The sequence below is a fragment of the Colias eurytheme genome, chromosome 10, assembly GCF_061535395.1.
Source record: "Colias eurytheme isolate Ceu_HAF_F1 chromosome 10, ilColEury1 Martin Lab GWU primary, whole genome shotgun sequence".
NCBI lineage: Eukaryota > Metazoa > Arthropoda > Insecta > Lepidoptera > Pieridae > Colias > Colias eurytheme.
The window spans coordinates 7,872,791-7,898,728 of NC_142989.1; the positions used below are offsets into that span (position 1 = coordinate 7,872,791).

General features: G+C 31.8%; 2 protein-coding genes across 3 annotated transcripts in view; both read left to right on the plus strand.

The window, feature by feature from the left end:
• The window catches only part of jus (EB domain-containing julius seizure protein), a 37,119-nt gene extending 16,188 nt beyond the window's left edge, over positions 1-20,931 (plus strand). Inside the window, exons 2-9 of one of the 2 annotated variants that reach the window (XM_090106541.1) lie at positions 8,000-8,137; positions 10,210-10,362; positions 16,310-16,450; positions 16,943-17,057; positions 17,388-17,484; positions 18,105-18,189; positions 18,794-18,835; positions 19,534-20,931. In XM_090106541.1, coding sequence (XP_089962667.1) covers positions 8,032-8,137; positions 10,210-10,362; positions 16,310-16,450; positions 16,943-17,057; positions 17,388-17,484; positions 18,105-18,189; positions 18,794-18,835; positions 19,534-19,661 — 867 coding nt within the window. In that variant the 5' untranslated portion in view covers positions 8,000-8,031 and the 3' untranslated portion in view covers positions 19,662-20,931. The remainder of the gene's footprint in view (positions 1-7,999; positions 8,138-10,209; positions 10,363-16,309; positions 16,451-16,942; positions 17,058-17,387; positions 17,485-18,104; positions 18,190-18,793; positions 18,836-19,533) is intronic. The other variant, XM_090106542.1, reaches the window with a different exon arrangement.
• Positions 20,932-22,759: 1,828 nt separating this feature from the next.
• Positions 22,760-25,547, plus strand: LOC149905305 (uncharacterized). Its single transcript, XM_090106443.1, has 5 exons — positions 22,760-23,541; positions 24,230-24,329; positions 24,654-24,743; positions 25,170-25,325; positions 25,494-25,547. Exons 1-5 carry the CDS (start codon positions 22,760-22,762, stop codon positions 25,545-25,547), a joined length of 1,182 nt encoding a protein of 393 aa, XP_089962569.1.
• The last annotated feature ends 391 nt before the right edge of the window (positions 25,548-25,938 follow it).

Consider the following 25,938-nt stretch of genomic DNA (forward strand, 5'->3'; position numbering starts at 1 on the left):
GTTAAGAGACCGTAAGAATTTTTTTTGAACCATTTCTAATTTATTTTTGTAAATGTCATAGAAGGGATTCCATATGGGCGAAACGTACTCAAGTTGCGATCTTACTAAACTTTGAAATAGATAAATGAATGTTTCTTTATGCCTGAATTTTTTTGTTCAAAAGAACGCGACCCACTTCCATTTAATATAGAACACAGGAATTTGACTCTCCCTAGTATAGTCAAAAGGTGAGAATCCCATTACAATATTGAATAAATTCCATAACGTCGTCATCTTATCAATATAACCTTCGTGACCCGGCTCATTCCACGCGAATAAATGGTGCAGACAGCGTATACCTAGTATTGATTACAGCGGTTTATTTGTGATCTAGGACTTTCCCAGTGGAAAGGCCTGTCGCCAGAATCGATAGTGGACTGGGCTACCCAGAAACTGTTCAATTGTTTCATGAACCGGGTTGTACTTTGAAGTTATAATAATTTTATTGTGAATATTAATTAAATTGTCGAAGTTTAGTGGCTAAATTTTAAGTTAACATTTAAGCAATATTCTCCATAGTATTTTGTAACTTGTCGAATATGTCTGATTTAGAAAGATCAAAGTCAATTCAATCAACTTATCATGAAGTAGCAATCAAGTAGTATCTTCCAAATGGTAGCAATCAACAGATTTTCTTATCAAATAATTGAAGATAAAAAGGGAATAGGAAAGCTTAGAAAGAGAATTCTGGGTCATTACTTGCGCAAGGATATACGCATTGCATCGGATCTAGCCAAGTTTTAACAAGGACGTTGAAAATTGAAATCTATCGTGCTATGACGTATTACTTAACTTTATGTTATCTATATTTGAAATGAAAATAAATCTGTGTTTGGGTTATGCGCATATTAATAAAAACGGTGACCTTAGATTACAAAATAAAAGGCGGTTTACAAAGAATTGATTGCTGGTAATTTACCTGGTACATAGATGGATAATAATTGGTTGTCGATATGTCGTGGCCATATCGTAAATTTGCTCATTTCATGATATGATTGGCCATTTCACGAAATGGTCGCATTTCGTGAAATGGCCAATTTAGTTTGCCCACATCATGATGTGGCTTGAGCAGATCAATGATAAGAAATCGTTTCACGATTTATGGCCAACTAAACGCGCGTTTTTTTCATGAAATGATCAAAATTATTTGATCATATCGTAAAATGGTTACATTAATCATTGGTAGAGGCGCTGCAAGCTCTGTGTTTATGTGATAAGATGGCGATGACAGTTAAAAACTTCATAATTCGTTTAATAACAATATGAAGAAAGTCATAGCAAAGAATTTACGACGGTTCGAGTACTATGGAAAATGTGGATATCTTATAGGTATGTATTGAAGAAAAAATGCGTCTTAAATAAAATAATTTAAGACGCATTTTTTCTTTTAGGATAATATATATTTATATATCCTACAGCCTACTATAGTATTATAATTGTTTGTTTTTTAAAAAGCGATCCGCTTCTGGCACTCGCCGGCCGCTGCCGCGGCACGCTCGCTTTGCTCGCTCGGCTCGTGCGTTGTTTATCAAAGTCTAACCTAACCTAACCTAACTGTTTTTTATTGCAAAAACGATTCGCTTCTGGCATTCGCCGGCCGCTGCCGCGGCACTAACTTAAACACATAAATGACATTAAACAAGTTTTTAGAATATTTTGATTTTTTTTAATATTTTATGGACTCTTTATATTTTATACGATCTGGCCAAATGTGGATGGCCAAATCGTGAAACGTTGACGATTTAACGATCTGATCAAACTATGTTGGCCATTTCATGAAATGCGACCATTTCGTGAAATGATCGATCATATCATGAAATGAGCAAATCTACGATATGGCCACGACAGATAGATGAACTTCCCGATTTGATTCATTAAATAGCACGATTCCATACTAGAAAACTGTAAAATAAAGACATTTAAAAATATCTGTCTTGTAAATATATATAAACAATATATTTAAAGGTAAACGCAACACATAGGTAAGTCAATTGGCTTTTGTTCCCCGGTGTTTATAAATAAATGTGACATTTACACAAGAGACTTCGGTTCAGAATGTGCTTGTGTTAACATAAAAAGACAATGATGAGCGGCACTTGAGATTTTCCACGACAAAAGATAATTACTCTCTCGGTCCAGATAACTAAAGGGAGCTTTAGAAAGGTTCGCTAATTTCAGCGAAACTTGACTCCAAGCGTCATGAATAACAATCGAAAAGATTGGGTCTTCACTTTGGATCTTCATTTAGTCAAGTTGACAGCTTTCTCGGCCCTGCCTCTTCCGACTTTTATGACTCGGCGCTTCTGTGGATGTTTAGGTACGATTTCATGTGTTTTATACAACGTGAATAACTACAATACGTACAGCATTACTTAAGTTCTTAGACGTGAGGTTTATTTGAAAGCGTATGAGAAAGATTGATTGCCCAATTTTCTCGACCTTTTTCTTTGCAGACTAAATGGAAAAAATCCTGATTAGATCGATAAGGTTTTTATGAACAACATGTTTTACTTTATTTATGATAAATCAATACCTAATATTCCTCGCTTGTAATGAAATAAATCACAAACTGACGAAAATGTTTGAGATTTTTTGGCATCTACAGGATCTAATTTCCAATACAGAAGGGAGGAGAAATTGCTATTGATGGCTTCATTTTTATGACGAGGGTATAACTCGCTACGCGTAAATATTGCGTTTCTGGAATATAAATGATGATTACTTACTAATTTATAATAATTGCTAGAGTTTTGTATCTATGACCATATCGATATTTATCTATTTTTATATATTTTTTTTATTCAGTGTTAAGTATTTAAGTATTAAATAACTTTATTCCGAACTTTTTTGTACACATACAATGTTTATTTTGTCTGAATATTACAAATCATTACAATTTTTATCAGACATTGTTTATGAAAATGTAAGTTTTCCCAGTACTATGTAATGTTTAAATAATTGCTGGAGTGTTACATTTAAAAAGGTCACAGAAGGTTATAAGTACAAAAAATATGCCATAAGCTAATTGTAACGCAGTGTTATTAGTCCAGAAAACTTTAATACCCGTAATTCTACGAACAGTTCCAGGCAAACTTATAATGACCGGGAATGAGTAATAGTATTATGTTAATACTTTTACCACGAGCACAGACCTACTTCAAGTTTGTTTTCCAAAGAGAAGCCAAACAAAGTTGTACAAGAATTGAAGCAAGAATAACAATGAATGTGGATATCTTGAAAACGAGCTCACAAAATGTATGTATAGCCTTAGAGAGCGTGCATTTTATGTGAAAACTAAATGGATATTAGGTCACCCGGTCAATTACACGTACGATGCAGGCCTTTGTAATGCAAAGTTGGATCAAACGTTTGTAACATTGCTCAAACATTTGTCCATACGTCACAACTTTACGTTTTTAATGGTGGAAGCTCACGCTTAAGCTAGTCGGGAAGGCGCCGCGCACTGCGGTATCCTGACCACGCATGCGTGACTGGAACAGACTAAATGCAACTTTGAGACTATGCAATAAGATATGGTTTTGTTTTGGCGTTTTGCAAAAATGTCGCTGAAAGTAATTTGCTCTGAAGAGTCCGAGTAAACTCACTGAATGCAGCGTTCGGTAAACTCTTGAAGTTGTTCTTGCATATAAACCAAAGTAGAATAGAAAGGAGTTATTAAAGTGTTTTATTTTGTAGTGATTTCAACAGTAATGTGTTTTTAATTATAGAATAGAATAGAATAGAATAGAAATCATTTATTCGTGGTAAAAAGAGAAATACATACAAAACAAAAAAAGTAATAGGTACAGATAAAAAAATAAAAAATCACCACGAAAAGGGTATGGATTCAGCATATGGAGAAAACAATGACCAAAAGGCCACTGCTTTCACCGCTGTTTTTCAGCCATAACCTGTTGTGGCCACAAATGTCATACGACAAAAAAAAACATGTAATTATAATAAAAAAATACACAGTACCATAACAAACATAGCGGTTCCCCTTAAACAAACATATTATATTTTCAGGAACACAGGTAAAACAATAAAACTTTTAATACAAAATAAAAGATAAAAGATAGAAAAATGCATCTAAAACTAAAAGAATGCAGTATACATCGTACAATTGAAATATCGTGTGGATGATATACAACGATCTGGTTTTACACCTATTTTACCAAACAACCTTGAAAATACTCCATAACCCTTAATGATCGAAACTATGAAATGCTTTTAAGTTAAACAAGAACTTCTATATGAATTATAACTTTAGTAAGTCTATAATAATAGTTGCTGACTAAAGTTGATGTCATCATAAGAAACTAGTCAACAAATTATGTTTATTTTATTCAAGAAAGTTATGCAAAAAGTTGTAATTGCTTTTTAATTTAAAAATATTCATCAATCATAATAATAAATCAGTATTAAATTCACTGAATAAAGACTTTGTTTTTAAATAATAAATATTATTTTATTTTGAAAAAACAAAAAAAAACTCCCGCTGAAACAATTTCTTACAAAATTTGAAAGATATATAAAAATAATATTACAACTGAAGTCTCGTAATACTCTTTGCTATTGATCTTTTAAAAGGTGTGCAATTGCATTATATTATGCACTACATTATGATTTTAAAATGTATATAGAGCATTTTAATCGATTCACAAAATAGTTATCTCCTTCCTTGCTATTCAGCGTCTTTCAAGGCCTTTATTTCATCACAATACATCGCCCATACAGTAATTACTGAGTTTCAAGATTTTAATTTCAACCACATTCTTTGTTTGGATTTTAAATTTTCCAAATATGTTCTGCGCTTTAAATAAGCGGTATTGTTATAACTACAATACGCAATGATTAAACTGCTGGGATTTTAAGAGCGTGACTCACGCACGCCATTTTTAATAATAATTTGGGGTATAATAATTTTCAACTAGCTTGGTTCGCCGCTAATTAAAGCCTGCACTAAACAATGCATGATTCAAACAGCGGTTGGTGAAATTTTAATAGTTTAGCCCGTTTCGATTATGAACGCATTCAAATGTTTCCGTGAAATTTTCGTAGTTTGTATTGGCCCTAACGCCTTCTTAGCAGCATGATTGATGAGGCAATTTACTGAGTTTTTTGTAAATCAGCAGAAAATAATGATATTAAAAAACACTCAGTTGCCGTATTCGTAACATGATTACGGCTTTTGACAGGTATTTTTCTGCTTTTCGCCGGTGACGAGGTAAATTACCCAAATATGCTTAACATTTTTAGCTACCTATTTATTTCGTACCCAAATAAACTAATGCAGTAACGTTTCTAATTGGGGGCTTACATCTACATTTCTTTAACGATATTCAAGGTTTAGTAAATTATAATAGACCTGTAATAATATTACTGGGCATAATTATATAATTAAGGGATATTTATTACTTTTTCCTTCAATATAACTTTAGTACCTATTCAAAAGAACTGAATATATTACAAGACATTAATTTTAATCAAGATCATAATGGAATGACGAGGAAGGTCCTTGAATTACAATTTAAAGTTTCTATCGAATATTGCAAATAGTTGGAAGGTTCTCGAAGGATGCCACGTGACTTAATTTGCGGTTGCTTCATAAACTTAACCCTTTCCAACCTTGCTATAAAATATTACTTCTCTTATTTAATAGAATAAATAATATACAGTCACATTCTAAGCGCCGACTGATGAAATTATTCTTTTATTATTGAAAATATTTATTAGAAAGAGCAAAATTTATTTCAAGATTAAGAATTTGTTTTACTTCAGACGTCAGCGTACCAAGAAAAGTTTAAGTTTTGTTGACCAAGATTTCTGATTTATTTTGTTTGATTTATTAGAGGGTAAAAGGTTTATAATACAGTTCTTTCAGTACCTCTACGGTTTTCTGCCGAAATACAATAACTTCGATTTTTCAAAATTTTTGAAGAGAAACTTCTTTAGGCGCGATGAGAGTAAAATTTCAGGGTCGTGTTATAGCAACCCCGTCACGTCATGGAGTAAGGCGACGATTTTATTATCTTTGAAGCTTGCCAAAGAAGTTTCACTTCTGTCATGTGTCTGCTCGGCAAAGACACTTTTTTTTTGTTAAGAAGTTTTGATTGTGAAAAATTAACAAGCAGAATAGATGGAAAGAGTTTAATAATATTTGAAACAAAGTTTGTAAAGAGATGCCTCTGGATTTGGACATTAATAAACTATCTACTATTAGTTAAAATACTATAAATGTACTGTCTGCTATAACTACAAGGCCATAATAACCATCAAATGAAATGGAAATGAATCAGTATAGGTACTTTAGTAATTTCTACGTTACAAAGGATTGATGTAATATATTGATTGTATGAGCATAACTTGTAATAAATAAAGAATAGATGGTCGAAAAACTTTATCTACAATATACTCTACACAGCCAATAAATAAAAATATTTGTATAGGTTAATATTATTTTTAATATTATGTTATGATAACATGCATTATGTTAAAATATATACAGTGCTATGTACAATATATGTATTATTTGTGAATTGTAGAATATTACCTACATTTTAACAATGTAATAAAGCATTGGAAAGATGTTTCAAACTTTTTAAGCTCGTAGCGCTCTTAAAGATTACGAGAATATTTGAAAAAACTTAGTTAATTTACATTATTTTCAAGATCTCTATTAGCATTGACGAAGCTCGCCGACTACAACAGTAAATGTTAAGTAACTTATTATATACGAATCTATTCATTATATTCTCATCTTTTCACTCTTTACAGTCTTTGAAATAAAACTTTATTATTTTTTTTTTCGTAATCAATATTTTATACCCAACCGTTCTTTTCTATACCGATTGATTTCCTATTTATTAATAACTACTGGTAAATACTGTGTTTTGCATACAATAGTAAAAATAATTATCATTTCATTTTTCAGAAGTATATATCATAAATTATAATATTATATACCTTTTTTCACGCATCATCATTACATAGTATAAAACAAAGTCGCTTTCTCTGTCCGTATTTCCCTATGTCCCTTTGTATGCTTAAATCTTTAAAACTACGGAACGGATTTTAATGCGGTTTTCTTTAATAGATAGAGTGATTCAAGAGGAAGGTTTTAGTATATAATTTATTATGTTTTAGACAAAGCGGGCGAAGCCGCGGGCGGAAAGCTAGTTTACTATAATATCTAGTAGGAAGGGTGTACCTGCAATATTGTAGAGTTTGGTTTTGAATTTGTACGGATTTCATAACGCAAGTGGGAATATTCCACACTCGTATTATCTACAAGTGCCCATTTCATGCATTGTATTAATAGAAATAATATAGGTATATACCTAGCAAAAGTGCTTGCTTTTCGAGGCGATAACAGCAACAACAATATTCTGCATGCGGGACAATCCCACATCCGGGATGAATATGATATTTAAAACATCCATACTAATAATTATCATTACAATATAATTTTAATAATACATGTAGGTATTTATAGTGTTTTATGAAAATAATATGGTGTGTCGTGCGAACTCATCACGCGAAAATATAATTATTATCATTTATTTTTCTTAACTTTACTTTTCTACTAAATTATATTTACGTATATTTTCTAAGAACCTTTCGTACCACAAAGACTACATAAAGAGAAAATTATTGTGATAAAGATGGACTTAATTCGGCAAATTTAATACTGTGAATTAGTCGAAGCGCTCTCAAGGTTCGCGCTTAGCTACCCATTTGTTGATTAAATTTATATTCCTACACTAATAATATAAAGCTAGAGGTTGTTTCTCTGTTTGAATCATTGAAGGAAATATGGAATGGATTTCAAAAATAATTTACCATTGATAATGTACCTGAATGATATAGACTACCTATATTATTATAATATGTTTAAAGCGAAACCGCGGCAGACTGTTTGGTAAATACAAATTTTACGTAATTTTATTCCTATGTACAGGGTTGGCATGTGACGGGGGCGCAGCGGGCGGCATGCGGGCCGAGCGCTGTCGGCGGGCGACGCTCGCCGCGCTCACGGCGCTGCTGGCACTCGCGCCCTCACTGGCGGAGCAAGATGTTACCACTACCGCTACCTTCGGTAACTATGTTCTACTTTCCATAATGAAATGTACTACTCGAAGTAGTCAGGTCTTAAAATAAAAATAAATAATATACGGGCATTTCTCCGCAATTCGACGTCAAGCGCCTATTTTGCGTGAGAGAGGGAAGGGAGGGAGGGGAGGTGGGGGAAACCAGCTAAAACTGAAACCACCCGAGCTCCTCCATGACATGTCTTTTAGATGAAGATACAACAAGTCGATTTTGCACTAGTCGACCGGTGACGCAGCATGTTCGCTTCACTCGCTCGGTCGTGGGGTGCTTCATAGTCAACTTAATGTGCTCGTTGCTTCGCCGCTAATGGTTAAATTGAATTAAAATAACAAGGAACTTTAAGTTTTTTTGTGTAGATAATAATTTATATCTAGATCTTTGACTGTGACCATGACAAATTTTGGTTAAATTATTCGTTCAAAAAGCGATTTCTTTACACGTAACATATTATATAGGTAAATAATGTGTGAAGGCTAAACAAATAACTGATGTATATAACAAATAATTCAGCCTACACTGTACACACTATTATTAATAGCTTGTTGTTGCCTAAATAACTTTACTATCGATTTCGTTCAAAATTATCTGAACCTCCTTGAAAGCAGATTGTTCCAAATGTAGATCTCTATAGTACACAATATTTGGACATATGATAATTAGTAATTACGCTCTACAATCTTTAATGTAAGCGTCTTGGCACATAGCCTGAATGTTTCAGATAAGCGCTTATTGCCTTGTGACATTTGGTTCTTCTTCGCTTTAGAGCGAGCGCGCACGAGCAACTTTGTCTCCGCAACTATTTTGTCTCCGCAACTATTTTGTCTCCGCAACTATTTTGTCTCTTCACCCATGGGCTAGTATGAAAGTGCGCGCACGTAGCGACGCAACTCCCCATACAAATTGATGGGAGAGACAAAATAGTTGCGGAGACAAAGTTGCTCGTGCGCGCTCGCTCTTAATATTGTTATTCACGTTATCTTATATTCAGCACATGTTCCAATTTTTCACCACCATAATATTTGCAAACATATTATTATGTATGTTATTTAGAATTGTTTTTACATATTACGTGTTCCTATATGTAAAACAATGATCTTTTAATGTTTTTGGGAATATTTTAGCTTCCTGATCTAAATGTAATTGCATTCGGTAGTCGGTCAATTTTTTCACAGTTACAGATAGGTTCAATTAAAATTTGGCAAAGCTAGCATAGGTCAAAATGAAAAACAACAGTTTGTTATTTTCTGGTCTGTGGACATTACGGTATTCTCGGGCTTAAATTTATTGGGTTTCTCTATAAAGGTGCGGTTAGTCCGAGCACTCCCTGACAAAGCCAATTTTAGCAATTTCTTTAGAAACTTTTGCAATGTGGCTCACCGAGAAAGACGTCTTTATCACTCGTCTTTTCAAATACATTTGATATTAAATTACGTAATTTCTTTATAAAATTTCACCAAGAAATAAGTCTTATAAATGTTTTTATCACTCGTATTTTGACATAAATTTATATGAATATAGTGTTTAAAAGTTTTAAAAAACATTGCAGAAACATGAAACAAAACAGTGCAGAAATATTTTAATAAAATTCTCGGATACGTTTTCTCGTTAATTGAACCCGAATGCTTGCATGTTCATTTTAATGAATTAATGCGATCTGCTGCATTCATTTTAATGACTCAGTTGTTCACATGCATTAAAATAAAATTATTTTAAACGACTCCATTGTGATTTTAATGTGGTAGCAATTTCTTATAAAATATATCTTCACTTTGTTTACTTCAACATGTTTTTGCTTCCACGTATGTACTTGTTTGTTTTATGATTTAGTACCTACTTCTTCTTTTCTAGTTCCTACATGAAACCATTCCCATTATAGTTATAATGCATTAATTATTTTAAAAACAGTAACAGTAAACAAAACTTTAAACGTGATTTATATTTGTTCTCCTGAATCGTTTGTACTAGTAAAAAAATTCCCAATTTTGTCTACAGAAAAATTAGTAATTGGCGCAGCAAAAACGTCAGACAGTGTTTAATATAATTTCTAAAACATTTCAGATCCTTCAAAGCGGGGTAAGATGATGTATGGGGACACCTGTTCCACGGTGATGGAGTGTGGGTACCCGGACTCCGTGTGCGACGAGGTGCATAAGATCTGCCGGTGTCATCCTGATGTGCCAGTTACTAACCATGTTGATAAGTGTGGCAAACGTAAGTAAATTTAACGCTCTTTTTTTGCTTCTTCTTTCTGCCTTCTTTTTTTCTTCTTATTCATGAACTTTTCATATTATGTTCCCCCCGATGTGCCAGTTATTAACCATGTGGATAATTGTGCGTAATTCAAACGTAAGCGAATTTAGTCTTCTTATTCGTTCTTTCTTGTTCCATCGTCCTTATTTCATCCTTTCTTTTTCCTTTGATTCTTCTATCTGCTTTGTTTGTTTTTTTTTCTGCTTCATTGTTATTTCTTCCTTGAGAAAATAACTTCAATGTGTTCCTATTTTTAGATACTGTTTGGATAATGGCGTTACAATTATTTGGGCAAGCCATTATTTATTTACGCTACCCTGTGTCAAAGTATATTTCCGATCCTAATATGGAGGAGGATGGTTGACGTTTTCTTTATTTCTATTTTTGTTTGTTTTTCTATCATGTAGCTTTATTCTGTAGCTGTAGGGTGTACGTGTGCCATCAAATTACAATTTATTAAACTCATAATCACGTTTCAATTATAATAACTTCGTATAAAAAATTTACATTTAGAAAATATATAAGTATACATTAAAGTTTTTTTTTCTGGAAGATTGGGTCAGTCTTTTGTGCTAGAGAAAGGACAATACATGAAATACAATGAACACTATAATATGATGAATATAAATAACATTGAAAAAAAATGGATGTGCAATGAAATTAGTAACTGATTTCACCAAGTCGTCATAGAAAAATGTCATATTAAATACACAACTGTAATTAATGATGTGCCTTTATTATCTTGGTCATGTGCTAGCTCAGTATATCTTTTTCCAACATCTCCTTGGAGACTAACATAGCTTGTTAGTTGTTACATTAGTTCACTGACCTGTGAAGGGGGTAAAACGCCGCAGGTTTTTAGTTTCACTCTAATTAAAATTGTTGGCTTCTAGATTTTAATTTTTAAGGGAAAAATAATAATAAACATAAGATAAACTGCCCTCAACGTCTCAAAATGTTAAAAAACTGGAACATCAGGAATATTAAAAAAGTTTTCAAATTAGTTTTATAGTAACGAAGAACAAAAACTTATAAACTTGCAATTTTTACTTTTTATGGGCTATAATTATGGGCTAAAATTATTGTATAGAACTAATATAAATTATATAATTGTATGCTCGTTGATAGGGATAGTATCATTAAATCAAATTGATTCATCTTTATACAGAACTACCTATCTGACAAAGTAAACACACTAAGAACACAACTAAGAGTCAAAATCAATGTTGGACTAAACGTTTTTGTTCAGGCTCTTGATAGAAGTATCCCAACGTTGTTTGAGTTGTGTAGAGGGTTGTCAAATATATCAGATTTCGGGTCCAAATTGGATAAATGGAGCCGCATGAGGAACTTTCTGTCTCAAATCCATTAGGATAGTTTACTGTTAGAATATGTTTATTATAATCCTTTATGCGAATTGTTGAACCTTTTTGAATAGCTATACGATTTTTAATTAAATTTCGTTCTAACAGCCAGTTTGTTATTTTAACCCAGTGTAAACTGGTTCAAACCTAGAAAAATGTCTCAATTTATCATTTTTAAATAATTAATATGTTCAGTAATTTAGTAATGTAAAGAAGCATGTCAAGAAACAATTTTAATAAGATATGGCACAATTAGTTCCGACTATCGTAAACACTGCAATGCAGTCTATGAAAACAACGCATATATTTAAAATAGTTCTTGTTTTCGACAGTTTTAGTACTTTTAATGCAGCAGGGATAATATTATATGAAATGATCGTTTCGTTATTTTTGTCCAATATCAAACAAAAATAAACAGAAACAATGTTTATTTAGTTGTCAATTTACATTTTCCTTTCCCTTGCATTCTTGTACGGCCAGTCGCATTTAGTACATATAATATTTATAGAGGAAAACGTAAAAAAGCAAGGAAACCTCAGGTGAGCAATTGTACATTTGGCTATACAGTTGTAGTCGAACCCCAAATAAATAATTCAATTCAAGTCGGAAAAGGCGAAGCAAAATATTTTTCTAAATAATATAGGTACTCTAGTGGGGCCAATTTTATTTCAAAAAAGGTAAGATGATAAAATTGTCATACGTATAAATAATACAACCCTGCACGCCTGCAGTTTATTAGGTTATATTTTAGCTTTGCGCCCGCGTATTGTAAACCTTATAAAACATATACTAAAACCTTCCTCTTGAAAAAACCGCTTCAAAATTCGTACTTTTAAAGATTTAAGCATGCATCGGGACGGACAGACAGCAACAGCTATTTTGTTTTATACAATGTAGTGATAAATAAGGTATGCACCGGAATTTAAACAGCCAAGTATAGATATTTTACCTGAAGATTTACATTGAAGTATGTACTAAAATAATTTTTATTTAGGTTTTTTATACCTGTAGGAAGTCACAAAGACACTTCCAATCGGTTGTAAGTTGTATAATAAACTCAGTGATATTCCAGAAGAACCAAAACGTATTTAGTACATTGCGAAAAGCAATACTAATATAAATCTATGAGTACCTAATTTATGTGTGGTTGTTGCTATTTAATCGTGAATAGAGTGCTTCTACTGATAGCATAAATGCTAATAGATCATTTACGACGCAATACACGTTTGAAGTTGAAAACATTTCTGTTGATTGTATTTGGGTATTGAAAGCAGATTTATATTCTTTCGATACTAATGAAAAAAAAAGTTGTGTGGTTTTATGAAATCACGGTAAAAGTGAAACTGTTCGAACGGTTCCGAACATTGCTTTGTGTAGCGCTTGTCGCGTGTCTGTCGGCTGCCGAGTACACGCGACACAGACCAAAAAGTTTAAGACGATGTAATAAAAGTTTCACTTTAAAACAAAAAAGAATATACTGCATACATACAACATACATTTGATTCACATACGTTATACAATAAATAGAAGTAATGAAAAATTAATAGTTATTGACCAACTTACATTTTATTGACCCCTATAATTTTTATGCTAATGGTTGAATATCGCTGAAACTTGCAATACTTCCTAAGTACGACACGAATTGTCACGTGGTAATAAAGTTTAACCCTTATTAAAACGCTGGGAGCTATACTTCCCACGTCTCAGATTGAAGTAAATCGTGTTTTATTTTTATATACTTAAACCTAATGCAGTGTAATATTTATCTACGCAATCTTAACATTTCAGAGAACTTTTTTTCATGGAAACACTTTTCAGAGAATTATTACATGTCATGGTAAACACACGTCAAAGTCAGGTGACGTGATTTTGCAGCCGAAAACGACCGTTATTTTTTAGTTTTTGGTGTAGTGCTAAAAAAAAATTAGATAAGTAGATTTGAGTTCTAGCTATGTAAACTAGACTATAATATTACGGTTGCGTGAAACGTAAAAATATGCCCAGAATCTTTCGTTTATACCTTGGTAGAGTCGATTGAAATTAAGTCTTTAAGTGGGAAGATATCATCCCAGTGTTTGTCACTGCACACGACATTCGGAAATTCTATATATAAAATCTGTGTGTCTAAAAAATCTTTTTTAGTTGGTATAAGCAACTTATTTATTGTTATTCGTTATTTCCTGATCAGATAATTAGAAATCTTAACTCAGTACATTAGTATTTACCTATTGTTTTTATTTTGTTTTAAAAAAATGCCATTTTTATGTTGAAGTCATTCATTTTTCAATTCCCGAATACTTCCCTCAGTAAAATAAACTTGCATTGATGAGTACTTTCACCTCCTTTATTAAAAAACTTGATCTTTATAATTTTTTACGATATAATTAAATTCACAAGTGGAGTCAGGGCAACTAACTAGTGTTTTAAAATATTGATGTCTGGAGTGGACACTGGGAGCTATAGTTCCCACCTATCCAAACTTTTTACAAGAGAGAACAGATGACGGGATATATACTTCCCACCGAAAAAAGGGTACTTCCCCCCACTAACCCCTTTTTTGTGTGTATTTTTGAAATCTACGACCCAAAATTACCCAGGAACGTATCTTACTTTTTTATTAGCTCCTCCACAGGCTCGCGTTTGAATAAGGGCAATACATTTATTACAAAATAATACATTCTGAATTATGAAATTTTTTGTACCAAATACAGTCTTTAGCCAAATTCTACGTTAAAATTTTCGCTACCAGAAGACGTGATACCATTACAATTCACGTCAGTTAAAGCTTTAAGTTTCATATAACTCCTTTCTCATGATGTACGTATCCGAAATTTTAAAGAAGAAAAAGTATCTAGTTATTATCATGAGTAAAGTTTTTCTGGATATTTTAGTAACATACTTAAAAAGCCTTTAATTTTCACGTAATTCTCAAAACTTCAAAATGTTATTATGATAATGCTTTATATTCGTGATTAATTAGAATTAAATTTAGATTGATGTTTATGGTCGAAACTCTCGTACGAGGGATCGTAAGGAGTCAGATATTTTAAAATTCAAGCTTCGTCTTCACACGACTCAGATAGATAATTCCGAATTTATTATAAATACATTTACATAATGTATGAAAGGTATAATTAATGAAAAGTAACTGGGATAAATTATTTGATTGAATGAAAAGTCGATGTTGTTTTGTGTAATTGATAAGTAAGTTGATAGTCTTAATACTTTACATATATAGTCTTTAAATAGCTCAAACACACTAAAGGCTAAAGATGACTCGACACGCCTGCATAATTAAAAATAGAGAGCATAGTATGCAATAAAGCAATTTCCTTTGTTTGCGTTAGTATTTAATATTAATTTCCACGGCCCAAGGGACGTGACTGCATTGGATCGATGAGCCCCAAAGTTTGAAATCGCGTGTCGTCACCACCTCAGAGCGTTTGGACAATTACATGCACAAGGCTACTGGAAATGCATTATAGTGTTTAACACGTAATTAGGCTATTAATTTAGCTATTAAAATAAACAATTAGAGGAAAAACTAAAATTGGCTCACGTTCGCTCGAACTCCATAATATGCATGACGTAGTGACAATTCTAAGACATTTTTTTTTAGTCACTACGTCATGCATTTAACACACTAAAGTTATTATCTATTGGGTCGTTATTACTTTTATAGAATACTTTAACTCGTAAGCCTCTACTCACGAACATTTTGATAGCTTTACTTCTCTGAAAATATCCAATTTTCTGCGCTGTTTCCCTAATTTTTCACTCCATAAGAGGCTTGACAAATTATAAGCAAGTTGAATGAAATGCGTAGATTGTTCTCAAGTTAAGTCGTAAAAGGAAATAGAGTTTTTCATAGGTATTAGGTACATTATAATATAGAAATAAATCACGAAATCATAACTCTGTTCTTTCAAGTAGAATTTTCAGTAGAATTATCTAAAATTTTGATCGAAATACATTTATACTTCTGTATTTTGTTTCATGTATTGTATGTATTTGTTTCATTTTATAAATAACTAACAGCTGTACTTTGCTACGATTTACTGTGGCATATTGTTGTTTCATGCATGAGTAATGAGGAAAATAGAATAACTTTTAAAGGATGAAGATGGTTGCATGTATCGTGAAAAAAGTAAATCGACACAAAACTTTTTGAATTAAGTTCATAGGTATAATTTTGAAGCTTACAAAAGCGATTTACGCCCGCGGCTTGCTTCACATTTTTATAGTTATCGCGTGATAAATCGACATTTTTTGTCTGTATTTTTTATTGAAATTACATCAAAATCGATTTCGACGATAAAGAAATTTTTCTTGAATTCTAAACGCGATTTATACGGTATAAAAATAGTGATATTTAATGAATATACCTAGTACTAAAATCAAACACACTATAAAATCTACATCAATTTAGTGGTTAGGGCTTACCTAAATGCCTAATACCCAGATAGACTCTCTCATTAATTACAATAGTAGACTTCTATTTTAAAAGTGTAAGTATCTAAATACAATTTTCTTAATAATTTCAGCTGCGGGAATCAACGAGACATGTTCATTCAATGAACAATGTGAAGATGTTGTTTTCAAAACGGAGTGTCGGAACGAGCGTTGCGTCTGCAAGTATGAGTTGGTCGCAGAGGTGTCCGTGGACGGGGGAATTGTTTGCAATCGTAAGTTATTGTAGTACAATAATTATATTTTAATAATTATTATTGCGTATTAAAGGATTAATGGGGGAGCTTATTCTAGACAAGTTCTTGTTAGGTTAGTTCTTGTAATTATAAAACGAACATTAAGAAGGTTTATTATCCATGATTGGTGAGAGATAAATTACCCGATAAATTAATATAATCATATAATTAGTGAAGTCCCATGTCCCCTAGTGGGATAAGTGGCAGATGCATTATGTATACATCTGTTTCACTGATCCATTTCCTTTAGGGACAAGTACCTACTTGCACTTTTATCACCTGATCAGCCTTCTGTGTCCTGCCAGACCGATACATTTTTTTTTTCTTCGTCTCCACCGGGAATTGAACCCAGGGCCCCTAGGTTCTACGCTCACGCGTCAACCACTGTTGACTGTACCAAGGAGGCGGTCATGGTATTATACACTATCAATGTAATCATATACTTAATATCAATTGTTATTATAATTTCAGCTGAAAAAGAAGTAGAAATCTCGACCAAAACCTTGGACCCGGCAATGATTGGCGTGTTGGTTGGCATGGCTCTGATGTTCGTCATCATCTGTGTGGTTTTGCGTTTGTTTAGCAGGTTAGTTATAACCAACAGGCTTTACTTAAATCTCCTTGGGATAATGTTCTCTCAGAAAATCATTATTGTCAATACTGCTACTATTTGCCCGACACTGGTAACAAATTATTAACAAATAAATTATAGCAACATGTTTTTTTTTTATTGTAGGAACGAAGTTCCTTATCACGCGTTGTGAAAACGGAAAAAAGTCTTACGAAAAGTTGTCACGACACTTTTTGCTAGAGTCATCCTAAACGATTTATAGAAGCTCTTCTTTTCGTCTTCTTCGTCTTAAATCTTAATACACACCCAATATTTAAAATAATAAAAAAATATTGAATCTTTCAGAGCACGATGGAGGGAAAATAGAACCATCTTCAACACGCCCAATCCTCGATTGATGAATGTGTCTCTACTCCGAGATTCCAAACTTTTGCACGCGCAGGTAAACTTCATGTGACTTTCAGTAAATTAAAATAATTATTTTTGGGTAAATAGATAACAATATAATATATAACATAGTAAAGTGTCTGAAAATATCATGGAATTCTGGTTTAGCGGCTTAAGCAAAGGAGTAAATTATAATCACTTTTGTAGAGTTGCTTTTACACTTACAAAATTTATTTTCGATTCAATTAAAGAAAAAGTGGCCATTTAGCTTGTTTATCATTTTTTCATAAGAAATTGCGTCAAGAACAGCTATATTTATGTGTGCCTTGTAAGCTATCGATTGCCACTTGGCGGGTTCGTGAAGAAGTAGTTGTTGTGTACAATTTGACGCACAATACTAGATGGCGCTATAATAAAAAAATATTTAAAAATCACAGCACACAATATCTTTTCATACTACTTTTACGGTTTTATAAACAACACAATACTTTTGTGTAATGGTATTTTAGGGAACATTTTTTTTATTTTTTTTGATATTTCTTGAAAATTATAGGTAGCAACGGAAAGCGGAAAAATTCTGATAACATTGATGAATTTTGAATTCTAATTAATTTACCACACGATATAAATTTCTAAATAATAGACAATAAAAAAATGTGATAAAATATATTTTAGGATCGTCGTGGATCTCGAGTAAGCGTTCGACCCCCTTCACGACAAGCGAGTCAACAAGAACTCAGACCACACTCGCCAAGTCCAGGTAACAATTAAGTCATTATGATTCTATACTTATTCCTTCTGTTCTCGATGTTTCCCTATTTTCATCTTGCTGTATGCTTCAACGCCTTAAATGTTAGCCCCTTACGTGCCCTTACTAGATATTGCTGTTTTGTTATTAGATACAAAAATTAAGAACAATGTCTAGAAATAAAATATCTGATAGTTAAAAAAATTAAATTCGAATAGTTGTAGAGTGCTTTGTAATATAGAAATTTACTATAAAAGAGAGAAAGCAAATAGCTTCATATAAAAATAGATAACGAGTTAAATGGTTCTTGTGATTTTTCTAGAACAGTGTCAGTTTTAAAGTTACCATTGTTTAGTTTAAATTGCCATAATATATTATACAGTGAGAGCTAAACTTGGTAGAGAATGTAATTGTTAATTAACTTTATTAAAAATATGACGATATACCTCAATACTCAATTCTCTTCCGCTGCCTTTCATTTCTAATTACCTTGTTCGCTTTGCTCAGTACATTTATTCCTTCTTTGTCTAACCGCACCTTTCTCTTTCTTTCTCCAACACTATTGGCGATCATTGGTGTCATTATGAAATTCATACATTATTTCATCTACCAACAGCACGCCCTCACCAAAGCCATCAGCTACACCGAAAACACTCAGGTTACTTTGAAATATATTAAAACTTTTGGCTTCTTAATAGAGACAATTTTGGTAGACACATAGACAGGCATGGAGAGGTAGATGTGCAAGAGTGCATACACATACAAATTTGAAGCTTCTCAATTATTGTAAGATAAGTATTATTTTCACTGATTGAATTAACTCAGAATCAAAATTCAGTTGAGGCCGAATCCATACTTTGTTTTGTTAAAGATAATTTCAAAAGTATTACAGAAATTTCAGTTATACTACCTATCGACTGGCATGTTAACACAAATATGTAGGTAGGTATCAATTTTTGGAAATAATAAAGTATTGATACTTAGTGCTCGTTCTGAAATTTTGTTTGATAATATAAAATGTATGATAAAACTTAGACAAGTAGAAAAATTACATATCTATCCACTTTTGTAAATTGACTTTTCTCTTTACATTAAATTTGTCTGGTAAGATATAGCTTCAATAATAACTTTTCTAGGATACAACTATGATTACGAACTGAAATTGCTTGCTTTATAGACTAACCTTATGATCTAAACATAGACAATAAAACTAGAAAACATGTAAATAGTACGAAAGTAAAAACTGCAAGGATAACACTGCATGATAAGGTTTTCTTTTTGAACATTTTGAAATTTTGGCATGAACTGGTAGGAATGTTAAGTAATGTGTATTAACATGATGGTTTTCTATAATAGGTTCTCGGCGAGGATCGAAGGCCAGCAGTGGTCACTCTGGTACCTCTTTGAGATCTGCCACGCTTCGTTCGCCGAATGCTCCGGGGCCGACATCAGTTACTGTCGAAATACGCCCCCCGGATGCGTAAACCTTAGTATAATAAACACAATTTATACAACAATTCGAAGTTTATTACAAACACTAAGTACAAACTGCTAATCGCAATAATGAAAAATGATGTCGTACACATCAATTTATTGAAATATATTATTATGTCCATGATATTCAATGTTTGGGATAAAATTTATCAGATGCTTAAATTTATATAAAGCTATTTAAACGTGTCTCTAAAATTAAGATTTGCATCCGTAGCAATAATATCTGCACTGATATGACTCTATAAATCAGCTCTTTAAAGTGCCTCTAAAGAAAAGCTTAAAGTCTCTGATAAATATTAATGATACAAAATAAGATTTAGCACACAATAATAGAAATAAAGTATTTAATAAATTATTATAAACACATTTACAGTTTAAATATCACTTTATAAGTATGCGTAGAGCACGAACATATTATCCGAAGGTATTATAGAATTAGAATAATGTTTTAGCTTTTTTAGCGTAAAGGTTATCGCTTTTTAGCATTTTACGTAGTTAAATATAATTATAGTTTGGATAAAGTCTATTATTAGTGAATAGGATTAAAATATTTAAGTATCAGAAATATTAATCTTTGAATCTCTCATAAGTGTACGCTAGATTTTGTGACATGCCTTAGAGTTCTATATTTAACTCACGGTTACTCGTGGATACATAGATCTTTACTAATTTATGGGGACCACCTCCTTTCAGGAGTGATCTGAATTTTACTTTTTGTGGAATGAATTCGATCGAAATAGAGAAAGCTGCTATCCGCTTTCAAACGTAGAATAATAATAGATACTAGATTTAAATTAGAATGTTTTGAAATAGTGTGGGAGAGTTGTGATCGATGGTAAGGGTTTCGTCTTTTCTTCAATCTCTCTACTTTTAATGTAATGTGTAAAATTGGGGAAATTTACACATCGTAAGATAAGGCTTTGTTGCACATTGGGAGCTTAGAAAAATTCGCAGACGCACAAGCGACTTTGAAAACAAATTAGATATTTATTGTAATGAATATTTTTAATGAACTTGAACTGATAAATGTGGAACATCGTTTCATCGCGTACCGCGTACGGCCGATGCGTCAATATGGGGAAGAATTGACATATCGGCCGTACATATAAATCATAAATTCATTTTGGTAATAAAATAATAAGCTAGATGTACCTTTATAATATGCTCACAATAAAATTATATACTTCGAACACTGTGCTAGTTATATATCTACGAAAATGCTATGATTTACTTATATAAACTTTTATTATACTTCTGAAACGTGTTTTATTTAATCGGTAAGAATCTTATCCTTTTATTCACTTCAATAAAGAACAAAGACAGAATTACGAATGGTAAGTATATTATGCTGCAGGTAAAATAATAGCGAGGTAAGAAACAAATACGAGCCCATAACAATATTCAAATAATAATTACTGTACAGATTTAAGGACTCAAATGGAAAAGGCTCTTTAATGATTTGGAACCATTTTATTTATTAAGGGGGATATGTTTTTGCGGGTGTAGAATAATTTGTAAACGAGATGTAAGTAGCAATCACATATTTAACATTCCGAGAAAGTTGCTAGTAACAATCATAGCTGTGATATTAAATAAATCTCAGTTATCCCTATAATACTATTATGATTATGATAATGTGTTTGTTTGTTTGTCTTATTTTACGACGCAAGGCCGATTTCGTGATATTTATATCTGGAAATAGGTTAGGAGGCTAGAGGATGGTGAAGGCTTTTTTTTACTATTGTAATATCATAAATTGAAAAGAAGCTGAAGGTAAATAATTATAAAAAGGAAATAAAAATATTGACGAGATTTATTATATCCTTATGATTCATATAATATACCAAAGCGGTCCTTTAACTAGTTTTTAAAAATAATATATAATCTTACTTACATATTATTATGTATTTAGTAAAATTAATTGTAAAGCTGACATGATTTAAAAGAGCAACTATGGAGTTTCATGCCAGTTCTTCTCCGTAGATACTGCTTTCCGAATCGGTGGTAAATGTTAAAAATATGTAGGTAAGTAATGACGTTTCAAAAGTGCTTCTAGAAGAAGTCTAATTGAATAAATAAATGTTTGAGTTTGAGTTTGAGTTTAGTAACTTCTCCCAAAATAGTATGAGTATGATTTGCTACCTAAAGATTAAACTATTTAATATTTTTTTACGTTGGTCGTAAAGGTTATTTAAAAACTGTAGCCTTTTAACGAAAAACAATTTCCCAAATGACTTTGAAAGCACTCGCCTTTCATAAATCACTTTTCCAAATGAGTATTTTATTGGCCATAAAATATCATTGCAGAACTTAAACGGTAGCGTTCAATTAGTGGAATAGGTTTTAGTTTCTTTCGTATTAAAAAGTCATGAAATAGATACAAAACAACGCTCTTATTGGCTTAAGAATAAGAGCAATTTTTGAATGAATTTTGTCACAAAAACCTTAATTACATAATTGTAATAGCTGACTCTTTCATCGTTTTGTAACAGCGACAAGGCGGGAAAAGTTTAATTAGTCTTATTCAATAATTATAACGCTCGGTTAATAAGTACAATCAAGAACAGAATATAAGCAAATTACTCGAAAAACTTCTACTACACATTACTGTTGTTGAAAAATAAAGGTTAAAAATAGAGTTATTGAAAGCTCTCAGTGAAGCTAAAATAATTTATTCATTATTTTATGTTAATCATTTTATATTACGTATAACGTATATTTAAAGTAAAGGGCCATTACATTAATAACTAGAACATTTAAGTTCTACAAAAAGCTCTATTGAGAGAGATCTCACGACTTAATTATGGAAAATCTACGAATTGAAAGGAATTTTATCTAAATATAACTCTATTACCGAATGGAATATTAGCTTAAAACAACTGTTCTTACTATTAAATTAATTTTCAAATTGAACGTCGTATCTAATAATATCCCTGCGTTTAAACAACTGACATTTAATTTACGCCCGAATGAAACAACTTTTGTTCGCAATGATACGATCAAACGATATAAGACAAAATTCAGTGAGAGATTTATTAAAAGTATCCCATATTGTGTAAATATAAGAATAAATAAACATACAGGAAATATGAAATTCGAAAACGTTATCAAAAAACACATTAAAACCGTTGGGAAAAACAATGTTGTGGACGACATATTTACTTCGGCTTTATTTTACCAACAAATATTTGGACAGCAAATATTAGATCCTAATTGGACTTGGAAGAAATATTTCGTTCGCCAACTACTCATGTTGTTTCTGTTCATTTATGTTTTCTTAGGCACGTTACAATGTTTGAAAATAAATAACGATGCGGAATTGCTAGCCGAAGCCTGTTATACTATTATAATGATCGTTATATTTCCCGTAAAAATGGGGCTTTTTATAAAGAACAGGTTGATATTTCGCAGTCTCTACGTCTCTACAAAAACTACTCTTATCGATGTAATACGCAGCGATAGTAGTGTAGATTTAAAAGGCATACTAAGATATGGGAATAAAATTGTTTTAACATTATTTTGTATGATTATAACGCCTTGTTGCGTTTATGAGTTGACCACTTTATGGAACTACATAACTGGAAATCGAACACTACTTTCAAGATCGACAATGATTTTAATGCCAATGACTACGCCATACTTCGAAGTCGCTTGGTTCTTACATACGATATTTCTATTTGAAATTGGCAGTACGATAATACTGGACATGTGGTTTGTAGTTTTGATCTATTTCATGTGCTCTGCTTTAAAGAGCTTAGCTAATATGTTACAGGTTGAGCAAAAACGTTATCAGGAGAGTAAGGAAGACTATGCTGATCGATTGGAAAATGCGCTACGGACTTTTTACAGGACTCATTTGAAGTTGAACAAGTATGTATAATTGTATAACTACATAATAATTATTATCTTCTTATATATAAAAATGAATCGCAAAATGTGTTGGTAAGCGCATAACTCGAGAACGGCTGAACCGATTTCGATAATTCTTTTTTTATTATATTCCTTGAAGTACGAGGATAGTTCTTATGTAGAGAAAACGTAAACATGTACCACGGGCGAAGCCGGGGCGGACCGCTAGTCTTCTTATATAAAAAAATGAATCGCAAAATGTGTTGGTAAGCGCATATCTCGAGAACGGCTGAACCGATTTCGATAATTATTTTTTTATTATATTTCTTGAAGTACGAGGATGGTTCTTATGTAAAGAAAACGTAAATATTATGTACCACGGGCGAAGCTGGGGCGGACCGCTAGTATTTTATATAAGTCTTGATATGAGTTATATTTTATTAGCATCCTCACTTTTTAACTAGCAATTATTTAATTAGCAATTATTAATAAACGTTGTATTGTGATTAACTTTTTAATCCTTGATAATATGATTAGGTGAAAATATCTAACAAGCATATAGCGTGCTTCATAGGATGAATATCAACATACTTACGTCTTTTCAAATAACATAAGGCTTTTTCTGGCCTAATTGAGTAACGCTCTACCTGTAAGAGTATGTACCTAAATAATGTACCTAAATATTATGTAAGAGGATATTCATTTACAGGTTCTTGGTAACATTATGTGAAATGTATAAAGTTTCCGCTTTTATTCCTTTATGCAATGCGGCTATCTGTATTTGTTTGATTTTGTTGCTCATGAGCAAGGTAAGCAATGTTGTAATTTAAGTTATCGTCTAGATTATATTATTATGATGATGTCTTTCAGTAGGTATATAGTTTTAATCATTATAAAAAATACAAAGAGTATATAATTTTATACCTATATCATATTATGCATTGTTCACATACATTAGTATGGTTTTGATATAATAATTATATAGTGGTAAGTACTTAGCCTTTGTTCAACTACCTTCATTATATCTCTATTTTACAACGCAATTAACCGATGTACAATAATAATACACTATATTGAAAATTAACGGCGAATTTGCCTACCCTTAACAATTTAATACGTTGTTATTATTTCAGGAAGTAAATTGGCGATTTGCGCCTCATATGCTGCCAATGTTTGCGGAAATTTTCGCTTACAACTGGTTTGGGGAACAGATTAAAACGAAGGTCGGTTTTCGAATTTACAATATGAATATCGATATTAATTAACCATATTAATAAATTGTATGACTTGTTTGATTTTACGCGAGTATACATTTAGAAATTAGTCTTAAAACTAGCTTTCCGCCCGCGGCTTCGCCCGCTTTGAGTAAAACCCAATAAATTATATAGATACTAAAACCTTCCTCTTCAACCACTCTATCTATTAAAAAAACTCATCAAAATCCATTGCGTACTTTAAAAGATTTAAACGTAGGGACATAGGGACAGAGAAAGTGACTTATACTATGTGGTGATGGACGTTTCGTACAGTTTTTTACAGCTAGCGTTGTTACGATAAGACTGTAATGAAGAATATAGTGAATAGATTGCGTTTAAAATCCGTTAAAAATATATTTTTAAACTAATATTAATCCTGATTCTCTAATACAGATGAACGATGTGCGATTGGCATTATTATACTTCGATTGGACTAATTTAAAGGCTAAGGACAAGAAATCATACTATATTATGGTGACGTATATGACGAAAGATTTTGGTATCAAGACTATAAGTGGAAAAGATTTGTCTTTAATTACTATGACTGCTGTAAGTATTATGTTTAAATATTTTATCTACGGGCTTTAAGTTTACAAATAGTTGTGCCAAATTGATAATTATTTTATGAGAACTTACTTGATATAAAGCTCCATGAGCCATATTTTATGCTTTTAATAATTTTCCTTCTATCTAGTCTAAAACGCACTTTGTTTTCAGGTTTTAAAAATAAGTTACCAAGCATTTACAGTTCTCCAGACAATGGATGGATAAATAAAGAATTGGTAAATTTAAGTGAATCAAGTGTGGATGTTACTTGAATTTTATGAATAAAAAGTATATCGGATTCTTATTCCTGTTTTTTAATTATAATTGTTTAATAGCAATCCATTCAGCATTTTATTTTATGAAATAAATAAACCATAAGTTAACTCTACAGCTATATTCAGATAAATTCGTTTACTGCCCCTTTTCATGAATCTTAATGGAATTTATACAATTATCTTCACCTTAATTCATAGAACGTGATTGTAATATTCATGTTATCTAAATATATTATTTAATACATTAAATTATTTATAAATATTAAATAAATAATGTAAATGTAAAATAATTGTAATCTGTATTTGTTAAAAAACCGTAACACAAACATTAAAGAGACAAT